Source organism: Salvelinus sp. IW2-2015, linkage group LG17 (assembly GCF_002910315.2).
Source record: "Salvelinus sp. IW2-2015 linkage group LG17, ASM291031v2, whole genome shotgun sequence".
Lineage (NCBI taxonomy): Eukaryota > Metazoa > Chordata > Actinopteri > Salmoniformes > Salmonidae > Salvelinus > Salvelinus sp. IW2-2015.
In genome coordinates this window covers 28,496,722-28,510,632 of record NC_036857.1, presented here as the reverse complement: position 1 = coordinate 28,510,632, position 13,911 = coordinate 28,496,722, and the positions used below count along the sequence as shown (strand labels likewise).

Genomic DNA, 13,911 nt, shown 5'->3' with positions numbered 1-13,911 from the left:
ATCCGCTGAGCTGCTCTGTTGTCTTTGGCCTTTTGCAGAAAAGGAACCTTGTCAGCAGCTGAAATCTTCCTCCAGATCTTCATGATCTGTTTACAGCGACTGGACCAGTCTGTCAGGGAGGAGAGAGGATCACAATATACATTATTTATATTCCAGTCAACTGAAGTCAAAACATTTGATATTTGGTTCATTTTCAGCGATAACAAAAGTTTGTTTCATTAGAACTCTGGAAGCACCATCTCTTTCAGAGCAAACAAATACATCAAAACTAGAATATTCCACGTTTTCATAGTATTTTATTTTGACTCTTAACTCACCTGGGTAGTCCCGTCTGAGAGTGGGGAAGTTTGTGTTTGCGTAGAGTACAGGGGAGATGGTGGACATCTCTCCTAGCTCCTCGTCCTTCTCCCAGCGCTGGAGGCTGCGCTGGTTATAGGACAGCCCGTCTCCATCTGCCTCGCCGGGGGTAGGGGGAGTGGAGGGTGTGGCAGGGGTGGAGGGGGTCGCCCATGGGCTCTCCTCTCCCCCGTCTGGACTGAACAGACCTGCCCGGTCCCGCATGTCGAAGAACGGAGACTGAGAGAGTCCAGGGAAGGAGTCCATCACACCAGCTGAGGGCAGCGACCCTGAAAGGGATCAGCTCGTATGAGTGACATGTCCTGCTTTACCATGAGCCTAACAGTTCCTTAACGACAACAAACTCTTGCTCCATATTTCATCACGCTGTTCACATTTTCTACTCCTTTCTCTTAGTGAGATGTCTTAAGTTCAACGTCACACTCATTTCCACATTTATACTTCCTATGAAAGTGAGCTCTCTAGGCCTGTACCAGTGAGGAGGCTCCTCTGTGGCAGACCACTGCGGTTCATCTCCCCCTTGACTCCCTCCAGGATGGGCCTCATGCTGCTCTGTAGAGACCCTCCTAAAGAGGCCCCCTCTGAAGTTCCCAGGACCTTCCTGAAGAACTGCTCAGAGTCCTGACTCTCCATGCCCTGAGGAAGACCTGGGAGAGAGACAGAACAGGAGGCATGTTAGACTAGTGGGAAAAAGCATCCGTCAAGACCAAACTGGTAGCATATGGCAAAACTAAACACCTGCAACTCTAGCACACAGATCTCTCACCCAAAGAAAATAATATCCTGCACACTACACTTGTCAAGTATCCCTTTTATTAACTTCTTATGGCTGGGGGCAGTATTGAGTAGCTTGGATGAATAAGGTTCCCAGAGTAAACTGCCTGCTACTCAGGCCCAGAAGCTAAGATATGCATATTATGAGTAGGATAGAAAACACTCTAAAGTTTCTAAAACTGTTTGAATGATGTCTGTGAGCATAACAGAACTCATATGGCAGGCAAAAACCTGAGAAAAAATCCAACCAGGAAGTGGAATCTGAGGTTTGCCTATCCAATATACAGTGTCTATGGTCATATTGCACTTCCTAAGGCTTCCACTAGATGTCAACAGTCTTTAGAACCTTGTTTCAGGTTTCTACTGTGAAGGATGAGGAATGAGAGCTGTTTCAACCAGGTGTCTGGCAGAGTCCTTTTTGTTTCTAAAGACAAAAGGAATTCTCGGTTGAAACATTATTGAAGATTTGTTAAAAACATCCTAAAGATTATCTATAACATCGTTTGACATGTTTCTACGAACTGTATTGGAATGTTTTTGACTTTTCGTCTGGCGCCTGCGCCGTCATGAATTTGGATTTTTGAACTAAACGCGCAAACAAAAGGAGGTATTTGGACATAAATGATGGACTTTATCGAACAAAACAACATTTATTGTGGAACTGGGATTCCTGGGAGTGCATTCTGATGAAGATCAAGGTAAGTGAATATTTATAATGCTATTTCTGACTTCTGTTGACTCCACAAACATGGCGGGTACCTGTATGGCTTGTTTTTGTGTCTGAGCGCCGTACAAATTATTGCATGGTGTGCTTTTCCGTAAAGTTTTTTTGAAATCTGACATAGCGGTTGCATTAAGGAGAAGTTTATCTAAAGTATCCTATGTGAAAACACTGGTATCTTTTATTCAATGTTTATTATGAGTATTTCTGTAAATTATGTGGCTGCTGCTGCAAAATCACTGGTATGTTTTGGAGGGCAAAAACATACTGAACATAACGCGCCAATGTAAACTAAGAGTTTTGGATATAAATAGAACTTTATCGAACAAAACATACAGTATTGTGTAACATAAGTCTATGAAGTGTTCATCTGATGAAGATTCATCAAAGGTTAGTGATTCATTTATCGCTAGTTTCTGCTTTTTGTGACTCCTCTCTTTGGCTGGAAAAATGGCTGTGTTTTTCTGTGACTAGGTACTGACCTAACATAATCAGATGGTGTGCTTTCGTCGTAAAGCCTTTTTGAAACCGGACACTGTGGTGGGATTAACAACAGGTTTATCTTTAAAATGGTGTAAAATACTTGTATGTTTGAGGAATTTTAATTATGAGATTTCTGTTGTTTGAATTTGGCGCCCTGCACTTTCACTGGCTGTTGTCAAGTCGATCCCATTAACGGGATCTCAGCCGTAAGAAGTTAATCTGCAACATTTCAGCATCACCGTGATCTCTTACCTTCATTCTTCTCCGTGTCGGAGCCTTGAGGGTCCGTCGAACTCGGTTCTTTGACAGACGAAGACGACCCTGCTCCCTCGCCCTGAGCCTGGGATCCTTCACCCCCCTCCTGCTTCAGGTGCATCCCAGACCCCATCGCTTGCTCCCTGGCCTCTGTTGCGTCAGGTGCGGTGGGTTTGGCCCCAGGTGCATGGGGCAGTGGAGGTCGGAGGAGACCCATGGCACCATGATGCCTTGGTCCTGGGGGAACCAGGAGAGCCTTCTTACTCAGGTCCATCAGTTGTTTACCAAAGAACGCCTCCTGCACAGAGAGATAGATAACTCTGATGTTAGCTTGTCCTATATGGGAGTTGGTCTCTAGACACTACGGGCTAGTTTCCCCAGGCACAGATTAAGTCTAGCCTTGGACTAAGAAGGAACTTCAATGGAGAATCTCAATTGAGCATGCATTGTAGTCCACTAGGCTTAATTTGTGTCCGGGAACCTGGTTCCTTTAGGTTGCTAACTGAAGTCTTTAGAATAGCCCATGGTGAGAGGTGGCGAGAGAGAATGTACCTGCAGGTACGCTGGGAACATGTCCTCCAGTTTGCTCTTCTTCCTGCCTCGTCGTTTCTTGGCCTGCTCCCCCTCTCCCTCAGCTGGCTTAATCTCCGGGGGGCCATCTATAGGTGTGTCTGGGTGGGGCCCTGTCAACAAACAACACGTGTCATTTCAGATGTTCAGAATGCCAATTTTGAAAGCAGTTGAGTTGAATTATATTAAAACATTTTGTTTTGGGTTGCAAATAAATCACACAGACACAATGTACATTTGAAACCTGGAGGATGAGACATGAAAGCACATGAACAATAACTTATTTCCGCAGTGGTCCTGAAAGGTTTATTATATTCTTTTGACAAAATGTCTAAGAATTTGACCTCTCTCCAACAGATCCGAGTATTTCAGTGTTTGACCAGTACAATGGCAGCAGGTGGCTGTTGTAACTTGTAACTTGCCTTCCTCTAGGGCTGGTTTCTCTCCCGTCCGTCCATCTGTAGTAATTGTCCCGTCTCCAGCCAGATGAGACAGATGGGGGAACAGACCTTTCTTCATCCGCGTGTGACACTTCCTCTGGCGCACCATGAAGCCACCGATCCCTGTGGGAAATATAAACGTTTATTTGAATGTGACCGTCATAGAGCGGTGACAAATGATATGCTCTCACTACAGGGGTCTGTTGGACAGACCTGGGTTCTAATAGTATCTGTTTCCTTTCAAATACTTTCCGTGTTTGATTGAGTCTGTCTGGAGTGCCAGACCTGCACTTTTAGGACTATTCTATTAGTCCCATTGCACCAGGCAAGCTCAATCAAGCGGGGCTAAAGCGTCGCAAAAGAAACAAATAGTATTTTAACCAATATGTCTAGTTGGAGTGCCCTCTGACCTGGTCTGTAGGGTTTCCTCTTCCTCTTCTTCCCCTCGTCAGTCTCCTCTACTCCTCCTTTGAGGAGGCCCTCCTCCATCCCCTCACCACCTCCTTCTGCTCCCAGCTCTCTGTCTGGGCTCCCTGGAGGCTCCTGTTTTACACCAGGGGCTCCGGTCTCACATTCCATGGGCTCCCCACAGCCTGGAAAAACAGAGAGCGAGAGATCCATGGTCAATGCAGAGGAAGTGACAGACCGAAGTGGGTACACAAATACATGCATGAGATAAGGAATCACCTCTTGAAGAACAATAAATGTTAATCAATCAATTAAGAAGGTCCAAGATGACCTTTCAAAGCATATAAAAAAGGTCAACAAATATTTTCAAAAAACTCTTGATAGAGGGTGTTCAGAACACACATCTAGGATCAGTGTGCAACCCTAAATCTGAACCTGAAACCCATTAGGGGATAATGGCAAATCTGACCTTCGATCAGTGTCAAGGCACGGGGCAATTTCATCCTCCTCCTATAGAAACCCTGGACACTTAGAGAAACAAAACAGCAGAAAGTCCACCCACCTTTTCCCTCGTCCCCGTCTCCCTCGCCGTCTCGTAGCTCAATGCCGTCATGTCCTCCGTCGCCACACAGCATATCCAGGCGGGAACGCCGCTGCCGTCTCTTGTGTAGGGGAGACATAGAAATGCTACGCAGCAGGGACATGCCCGTCTCGGTCAGCCACACTCCCTCCAACCGGTAGAACTGACGCTCTGAGTGGGACAGGGAGGAGCGAGGGTTGATGACTGATAAAACTACACAAACATTTGATGAGCGAGAGCTATTTCTACTAAACAAACAACAATTACATGGATACATACAAATAAAAATGTGACGATTGTTAAAACTACAAGAGGTCGGTGTAAGGCACCTTGGGAGGTGAGAAAACGTCATGTGTCCTTACAAATAAACAGTTAAAAAGAGAGAAAACCAACCTGGTTCTTTTATCTTCATGGCTGTCATGTAGGTCGTATCCACTGTTACTGCAGACAATCCGAGGGGGAAGTTGTGAGAATTACAGAACACATTTCATTTCGTCACCGTTTTCACTTTCTTCTAATCAAATGGACTGGTTTTAAGTTGATAGGCTTACCTATGGGTTTGGGGACGTAGGGAGTGCAGGATGTGCAGGCAAAGCCCTCATCAGAAGCTTGCTCCACCTCGTCCTCAGTGTACAGACTCTCACATACCGCGTGCACCCATCTACATGAAGAGAAACACATGATGAAAGAGATACCTCTCTTTCTGGACAAAGCATTACATGGCACAACCATAACAGTAGAACGGGGGTCCCTAAAGGATATGTCTTGGGTCCTCTTCTCTTTAGCCTAATAAACACACATACATAGTTGAAGTCGGAGGTTTACATACATTTAGGTAGGAGTCATTAAAACTCGTTTTTCAATGACTCCACAAATTTCTTGTTAACAAACTAAAGTTTTGGCAAGTCGGTTAGAACATCTACTTTGTGCTTGACACAAGTAATTTTTCCAACAACAATTGTTTACAGACAGATTATTTCACTGTATCACAATACCAGTGGGTCAGAAGTTTACATGCACTAAGCTGACTGTGCTTTTAAACAGCTTGGAAAACTCCAGAAAATGATGTCATGCTTTTAGAAGCTTCTGATAGGCTAATTGACATCATTTGAGTCAATTGGAGGTGTACCTGTGGATATATTTCAAGGCCTACCTTCAAACTCAGTGCCTCTTTGCTTGACATCATGGGAAAATCAAAAGAAATCAGCCAAGACCTCAGAAACAAAATTGTAGACCTCCACAAGTCTGGATCATCCTTGGGAGAAATTTCCAAACTCCTGAAGGTACCACGTTCATCTGTACAAACAATAGTACGCAGTATAAACCACCATGGGACCACGCAGCCGTCATACCGCTCAGGAAGGAGACACGTTCTGTCTCATAGAGATGAACTTACTTTGGTTGCAAAATTGCAAATCAATCCAGAAACAGCAAAGACCATGTGAAGATGCTGGAGGAAACAGGTACAAAAGTATCTATATCCACAGTAAAACGAGTCCTATATCGACATAACCTGAAAGGCCGCTCAGCAAGAAAGAAGCCACTGCTCCAAAACCGCCATAAAAAAGCCAGACTACGTTCTGCAACTGCACATGGTGACAAAGATCATACTTTTTGGAGAAATGTCCTCTGGTCTGATGAAACAAAAAATAGAACTGTTTGGCCATAATGACCATCGTTATGTTTGAGGAAAAAGGGGGAGGCTTGCAAGCCGAAAACACCATCCCAACCGTGAAGCACGGGGGGTGCAGCATCATGATGTGGGGGTACTTTGCTGCAGGAGGACTGGTGCACTTCACACAAATAGATGGCATCACGAGGGAGGAAAATTATGTGGATATATTGAAACAACATCTCAAGACATCCAGTCAGGAAGTTAAAGCTTGGTTGCAAATGGGTCTTCCAAATGGACAATGACCCCAAGCATACTTCCAAAGTTGTGGCAAAATGGCTTAAGGACAACAAAGTCAAGGTATTGGAGTGGCCATCACAAAGTCCTGACCTCATCCCATAGAAAATGTGTGGGCAGAACTGAAAAAGCATGTGTGAGCAAGGAGGCCTACAAACCTGACTCAGTTACACCAGCTCTGTCTGGAGGAATAGGCCAAAATTCACCCAACTTATTGTGGGAAGCGTTTGGAAGGCTACCTGAAATGTTCGACCCAAGTTAAACAATTTAAAGGCAATGCTACCTTATACTAATTGAGTGTATGTAAACTTCTGACCCACTGGGAATGTGATGAAAGAAATCAAAGCTGAAATAAATCATTCTCTCTACTATTATTCTGACATTTCACATTCTTAAAATAAAGTGGTGATCCTAACTGACCTAAGACGGAATTTTTACTAGGATTAAATGTCAGGAATTGTGAAAAACTGAGTTTAAATGCATTTGGCTAAGGTGTATGTAAACTTCCGACTTCAATTGTACATACAAACATACAGTTGAAGTCGGAAGTTTACATACACCTTATAAGTGAAATAATCTGTCTAAACAATTGTTGAAAATTTTACTTGTGTCATGCACAATGTAGATGTCCTAACCGACTTGCCAAAACTATAGTTTGTTAACAAGAAATTTGTGGAGTGGTTGAAAAACGAGTTTTAATGACTCCAACCTAAGTGTATGTAAACTTCCGACTTCAACTGTGTCTTTAGMTATTTTCTACATTGTAGAATAGTGAAGACATCAAATCTATGAAATAACACACATGGAATCATGTAGTAACCAAAAAAAAGTGTTAAACAAATATATTAGATATTCTTCAAAGTAGCCACCTTTCGCCTTGATGACAGCTTTGCACACTCTTGGCATTCTCTCAACCAGCTCTATGAATTAGTCACCTGGAATGCATTTCAATTAACAGGTGTGCCTTGTTAAAAGTTAATTTGTGGAATTTCTTTCCTTCTTAATGCGTTTGGGCCAATCAGTTGTGTTGTGACAAGGTAGAGGTGGTATACAGAAGACAGCCCTATTTGGTAAAAGACCAAGTCAATATTATAGCAAGAACAGCTCAAATAAACAAAGAAAAACACCAGTCCATCATCACTTTAAGACATTAAGGTCAGTCAATCCGGAAAATTTCAAGAACTTTCTTCAAGTGCAGTTGCAAAAGCCATCAAACACTATGATGAAACTGGATAAGTTCATTAGAGTTACCAGCCTCAAAAATTGCAGCCCAAATAAATGCTTCACAGAGTTCAAGTAACAGACACATCTCAAAATCAACTAGTAACAGACACATCTCAACATCAACTATTCAGAGGAGACTGCGTGAATCAGGCCTTCATGGTCAAATTGCTGCAAAGAAACCACTACTAAAGGACACCAATAACAAGAAGATACTTCCTTGGGCCAAGAAACACAAGCAATGCACATTAGACCAGTGGAAATATGTCCTTTGGTCTGATGAGTCCAAATTTTTGATTTTTGGTTCCAACCACCGTGTCTTTGTGGGGCGCAGAGTAGGTGCACGGATGATCTCCGCATGTGTGGTTCCCACAGTGAAGCATGGAGGAGGTGGTATGATGATTTAATTAGAATTCAAGGCAACCTTAAACAGCATGGCTACCACAGCATTCTGCAGCGAAATGCCATCCCATCTGGTTTGCGCTTAGAGGGACTATCATTTGTTTTTCAACAGGACAATGACCCAACACACCTCCAGGCTGTGTAAGGGCTATTTGACCAAGAAGGAGAGTGATGGACTGCTGCATCAGATGACCTGGCCTCCACAATCACCCGACCTCAACCCAACTGAGATGGTTTGGAATAAGTTGGACCATAGAGTGAAGGAAAAGCAGCCAACAAGTGCTCAGCATATGTGGGAACTCCTTCAAGACTGTTGGAAAAGCATTCCAGGTGAAGCTGGTTGAGAGAATGCCAAGAGTGTGCAAAGCTGTTATCAAGGCAAAGTATGGCTACTTTGAAGAAGCTCAAATAAAAATATATATTTTGATTTGTTTAACAATTTTATGGTTACTAAATGATTCCATGTGTTATTTCATAGTTTTGATGTCTTCACTATTATTCTACAATGTAGAAAATAGTAAAAATAAAGAAAACCCTTGAATGAGTAGGTATCCAAACTTCTGACGGGTAGTGTACTAGTATCTTTATCTCAACAACCTTCCAGATATCTGTATGTATGTTTGTGTAGTTGTAATGAGTGGTACCCACCTGTCACAGTGTTGGCACTGCAGCAGCAGCTCTTCCTCCATGAAGTTCTCCCTGCAGACAGGGCAGGTGACCAGGCTGGCACAGGGGCCACAGTGGGTGTAGTTGTTCTGCCACTCACAGTGGAACCCCGGGCTGCTGGCACCACACTGCATACAGCTCACACACCTACACAAGGAACAGACAACAAGGACAATGAGCAATCAGGTTCAAGTACACTACCAAAATGTTCAAAATGGTGGTGTAATTCTTGTTGCTGGTTGTTCGTGAAAACGTATAAGTTCAGATGTAACCGAGAAACAGAAAGTAAAAAGACAGACATTGAGCTTTTAAAGTTAGGCTTCAGGACTTTTTTTGTGTGTGTGCATACTATGCAGATTCTGGTGAAGTGAATTTACACTTTAACCTTATTCAGTCCCAAAAACATGACTGAACAGGCTATCACGGTGAAAGATTTGCTGTCGTTGCTTCTTTATGGGTATATTTGAAGAGAGAGAGCTGGGATAAATTTTTACCATTTGCATTTCCATCCCCCCTTGGGTACAGTGTGTAGGGGTGGGTCCAGGCAGTAGGTGTGGTAGCTGACGTCACAGTCGTCACACAGCAGCAGGCGGGCCGGGTCCGAGGCCTTGCCGCACACCTCACACACGATACATTCCAGACAACGCCAGCCCTTACGCAGCATCATCTTAGTCATCTGCAGGAGGAAGGAGAAGATGGGATACAGTGTAAAAAAATAAAAAAAATAAAAATTTAACAGTTCACGTTTGATTTCTGAAAATGGCATCAAGATGAAGCCAGAGGCTAGTAACTCTTGAACCTTTGTTTTATTTCTTTACAGTGGCCTATTGCAAAGCATCTGCGAAAGGAGCGCTACGTAACATTATCAGGAAGACTAGCTGTATAAAGATGTTATAAAGAAGTTGCTTACTTTGCTGTTCACACAGTATGGATGGTAACACTGTGCACACTGAGCACATGCCAACAGCTGCCCCTCCACACCCTTCCCAAAACTGCCACACACCACACACATGTCCTGAGAGAGAGAGAGAGGGGGGAGGTGAAAGAGAGAAGGGGAAAACACAGACAGCTTAGGTTACAGTGAAGATGCTTAAAAATGTCTAAGATTGTCTGACATGGTACATGCCAAAGGGGAACTGGAAAAATATCAAACTGAAAAGCATGAGACCAGAATTACCTGAAGCAGGACGAATTTATCGGTGTTGGAGAAGAGCACCACCGTGTTCTGCATAGCCTCATCTTCCTCCCCCTCCTCCTCCTCCTTACTCAGTCCAGTGTCTGCTGCTGTCATGCTCAGCTGGGATAAGCAATAACACATAGAGAGCCAATCACATTCTGATATCAAGTTACAATCAAGTGATCTGTATCGAATGAACGTTAGACAGAGATCAAGTTCCAAACATTCTACAAATTGCCGCTGTGGTTTGTGTCTATGGTAAGGTTCAATGTCGACATTTGATGACATAATGAAGTGAGTGAGTGAGTGAGCGAGTTAGTGAATAAATTACATTTGAATGTTTCGGTGTCGTCGATCGGTTTTACTCACCAGGAAGGCGTCGATGCAGGAGGCCATGGCTTTGAGGCGGTTCCTTCCACCACGGCCCCTCCCACCGCCACCACCGCGAGGGCGCCGCTTCCCCGGGAAACTGCTGCTGCCCCGCCCCTGAAAAGACCAACACCAACTGTGTCAGTACCTCATCACATACAATAACTGACAGGTTTTAGAACTGATGAATAAGACCACTGCATCTAGCCATTGGCCAACATATATTGTAACCTCAACGTCATTGTGAAATGGGCCTATCATAACAAAAGCCCTATGACAGAGTTAGACTTTTGAATGAGTGTTGATTGTCTATGGACACCGACTTGTTACTGGACCATACCTGTTTGACCCGGGAGCGTCCCGGAGAGCCTCTCCTCTTCTTCTCCCCGTCTGGTTTGAGGGGGTCAAAGGGCAGCGAGTCGTCCGTCTCAGTGAGCAGGGAGTCGGAACGCGAGCGTCCGGTGGGCATCAGGCTAAGCTCCATGGACAGCTGTCAAATCAAAAATCGGGCTTTATTCAAAGTGCGTTTAAAATCACAAAACACACTAAACAGTAAAACAATAAAATGACAGTAAAAGCAAACGAGAAGCAGTAAAAGGGATGAAAATAGAAACATAAAACTCCATGGATGTCTAAAACAACAAAATGACTGATTAAAAGGGCACTCTGCGGTTGCTACATCCATTTTTTTGACTGGATGGTCAGTTCTTGTATCTATAGCTCTGTCCATGAATTTGAGAGGTTACATTTCTCCAACCCCTCAGCTTTTTACCAAAACAGTAGCAGGGTGACACTTTGATATTGTTTGAACTGCAGATTTCCCTTTAAAAAAAGGCCAAGCTTTAAACGTGATTTATAAACGTCAATGTGTCTGCCCCCAGTACCTGTGCGTCAGGCTCTGCCTCAGCCTCGTTCTCGGCCGGGGAGCCCAGGAAGCCAGAGCTGCTCTCGTCCCCGTGACTCTGGTGGCTCTGGTTGGACATCTCATCCAGGAGGAGTTGATCAGGCTTCGTCTCCTCCTGCTCCTCCGTGGGGTCCTGGGGCTCCTGCTTGATCTTGACCCTTCTGTGATGACTATGATGACCCTCTCCGTCTGCCTCTTTCCCCTGCTGCTCCTCCTCTTCTTCTTCTACAAACTCCTCCTCCTCCTCAGAGTGAGTCCCCCTGTCCTCCATGTCCACAGTAGAAGGAGCAGCCTCCTGTGTGTCGGCCTGTGGAGCAGGAGGAATGGGAGACCCTGAGCGTTCCTCCTTTAGCCCGGCCTCATCTGTGTCCATGGAAACATGCTCCGCCTCTTGCATGGGAGGGGTCGGTGACTCTGGCGAGTCCCAAATGGATGGCTTGGTGGTAGACATGCCCTCACCGCTTATCTTCTCCTCCTCCTGTGTAGACTGCTGCTCTGTTGAGGGCTTGACCTCCTCCTCCCTCTCCTTCTCCTTTCTGTGGTCAGGGCCGAGCTGCACTACTGGTGCTGGTTCTGGTGACTGCGGTGGTTGCTGTTCTGGTGACTCCGGAGACTCAAGGACAGGGACATAGCTGACCTGGGGATGGGGCATCTGGTTGGAAACATCCTCTGTTCTCTCTTCCGCAACAGSCACAGGTAAACTAGGAGCCTCCTGTTGTTCAGTTGTTTGACATTCTTCTGTAACCTCAGCCTGGACCATGGGCTGTTCTGTAGGGACTACCTCCGTTTCCAGCTGAGGCCCCGCCTCCATGGTGCTCTCAGTCGTTTCTACCACTTTAGCCTCCGTCCCTGTTGAAAAGAAAGTCAGCTTCACCACTCCCATCATGCACTCTGTGTACTACCATTTATCGCGCGTCACAAAAAATTGTATGGCTTAGGTAAGAACGCGGGTAGAGTTTGTCATGCCGCTCTTTCAGAGATGGAGCTAACTGTTAACTCTTCCCTTTTATCAAGTATAACATCAACAAAACACAGGCAAGTCAACCTACCCAGCTCCATGGGCACCTCCTCGTTCGTCTTGGTCTCCGCCTGTTCTATCGTCACCTCCTCAGACACGCCCGTCTGCCTTTCCATCGGAACTTCAGCTGCTGCGTCCGTCTGGATTGTCATCTCGGCAACGGTGTCCGTCCGTCCTTCTATCGTCACCTCGGACCCCGCCTCTGTGGGCTGCATCTCCATTGTGTCCGTCTGTCCGTCAGTCTGTGTGACAGGGTCTGGCGCAGGCTCTCTGTCTCGGCAGAGCGAACAGATGCACTTTTCCTCAGGTGGCTCCGACGTAGAGGAGCACTCACTGTGCACCCACCTAGGTCGATGACAGAGGAATGGTCAAGAATGAACGAAGGTGGGACAAATTCTACATAAAAAGTTAGCAATGACTGCGGCTGTTCTTTAGGCTGAGGGTCTAGGCCGGGTTACTGTCAAATATTTTGTTAACTCGATGAGAAAGGCGTTCTAAATCGTTTCGATTGATTGATTTACTTATTGATTCCTTCTGAGGCGGTAGACTTACCTGTTGCAGGTGATACAACGCGGCAGAGTGACTGGTGGTTCCGAGACTTTGCCGCAGACGCCACACGTAGAACTGCGGGTACGTTGGCAGCCCTCACACACGGCATAGTTGTCAAACCACTGGGCCGAGCCGGGCTGCGTCAGACCATTAGCACCACAGTCCGTACACACCCGACACCTCTGAGATGGGGGATACACCGCGGGAAATTAAAGAGGTTATTCACACAGGAAACACACAGTGATTATTTTCCGATACGTTCACCGAGAAAAGGTTATATTCTCGCATATTCATACTTTAACTGACAGAATTGTCCTTAAAAAGCCTCCAAATAAACAGATGAATAACTTTAACCATTTACAGTAACATGTGTTTATTGTCAACACATGGGTAAGGACTTCAATTATAGGGCAGTCTCCTTTCCTAACAGAGGAGACTACGGCAGGAGTAGCAATATCAGCTCCGGTTCAGCACACTCTTACTCTGCACTTCCATGTGTCGGAGGGAAGAGAGACCATGGCTGGCTGGAGACAGAAGGTGTGGTAGCCCTTATCGCAGGCATCACATACTAACATCACAGAGTCTTCCCCTGGTTGCCTGGAAAATGAGAGAGAACGTGATTTGATTAAGTAACAGCTGTATGCATTGTTTCTAAGATGCAATAGACTAGAACAGCCCAGAGTGTTTTCCTGAAAAAGTCCCATGATCAGGGAAACCCCTGCCCCTACTAATTTGGAGCATGTGGGTAGATGGTTTCAGTTTCCCAGAGGGCACATCAATCCAGTGAACAAAAAAAAGAAGTGTATATGTAAAAAGAGAGCGATTTTTCCATTTCAAAAATGGATTACCCATTGGGACAGCAAGGAGACACTCACCTGCATGTCTGGCACACTTTACACTCTGGGCACTGCCACCCTGATCTCTGTATGGGCGTGGCGCTGATCTCCAGACAGGCGGCGTGGTAGTGCTGCCCACAGCCCGTACAGAACAGTAGGTCCAGCAGCTCCCCGGCAGAGTCACAGACGGCGCACCGTGCCTCCTCACCCGCTGGAAGGCAGACAAACCATAGTTAGCCAACCAAATGATCAAGTGACCACACATACAGACA

The 13,911-nt window shown here is 45.4% G+C and overlaps 1 protein-coding gene across 1 annotated transcript in view; it reads right to left on the bottom strand.

The window, feature by feature from the left end:
* The window catches only part of LOC111976311 (histone-lysine N-methyltransferase 2D), a 45,072-nt gene that overhangs the window by 24,660 nt on the left and 6,501 nt on the right, over positions 1 to 13,911 (bottom strand). Inside the window, exons 7-27 of the mRNA XM_070447740.1 lie at positions 13,679 to 13,850; positions 13,286 to 13,400; positions 12,807 to 12,985; positions 12,286 to 12,599; positions 11,217 to 12,085; positions 10,673 to 10,822; positions 10,333 to 10,449; positions 9,964 to 10,083; positions 9,697 to 9,801; positions 9,281 to 9,462; positions 8,769 to 8,933; positions 5,140 to 5,249; positions 4,982 to 5,029; positions 4,571 to 4,759; positions 4,011 to 4,193; positions 3,583 to 3,723; positions 3,143 to 3,273; positions 2,588 to 2,888; positions 831 to 1,004; positions 318 to 626; positions 7 to 109 (exon numbers count right to left, since the gene is read on the bottom strand). Of these exons, the coding sequence (XP_070303841.1) occupies positions 7 to 109; positions 318 to 626; positions 831 to 1,004; positions 2,588 to 2,888; positions 3,143 to 3,273; positions 3,583 to 3,723; positions 4,011 to 4,193; positions 4,571 to 4,759; positions 4,982 to 5,029; positions 5,140 to 5,249; positions 8,769 to 8,933; positions 9,281 to 9,462; positions 9,697 to 9,801; positions 9,964 to 10,083; positions 10,333 to 10,449; positions 10,673 to 10,822; positions 11,217 to 12,085; positions 12,286 to 12,599; positions 12,807 to 12,985; positions 13,286 to 13,400; positions 13,679 to 13,850 (4,177 nt within the window). The remainder of the gene's footprint in view (positions 1 to 6; positions 110 to 317; positions 627 to 830; positions 1,005 to 2,587; positions 2,889 to 3,142; positions 3,274 to 3,582; positions 3,724 to 4,010; positions 4,194 to 4,570; positions 4,760 to 4,981; positions 5,030 to 5,139; positions 5,250 to 8,768; positions 8,934 to 9,280; positions 9,463 to 9,696; positions 9,802 to 9,963; positions 10,084 to 10,332; positions 10,450 to 10,672; positions 10,823 to 11,216; positions 12,086 to 12,285; positions 12,600 to 12,806; positions 12,986 to 13,285; positions 13,401 to 13,678; positions 13,851 to 13,911) is intronic.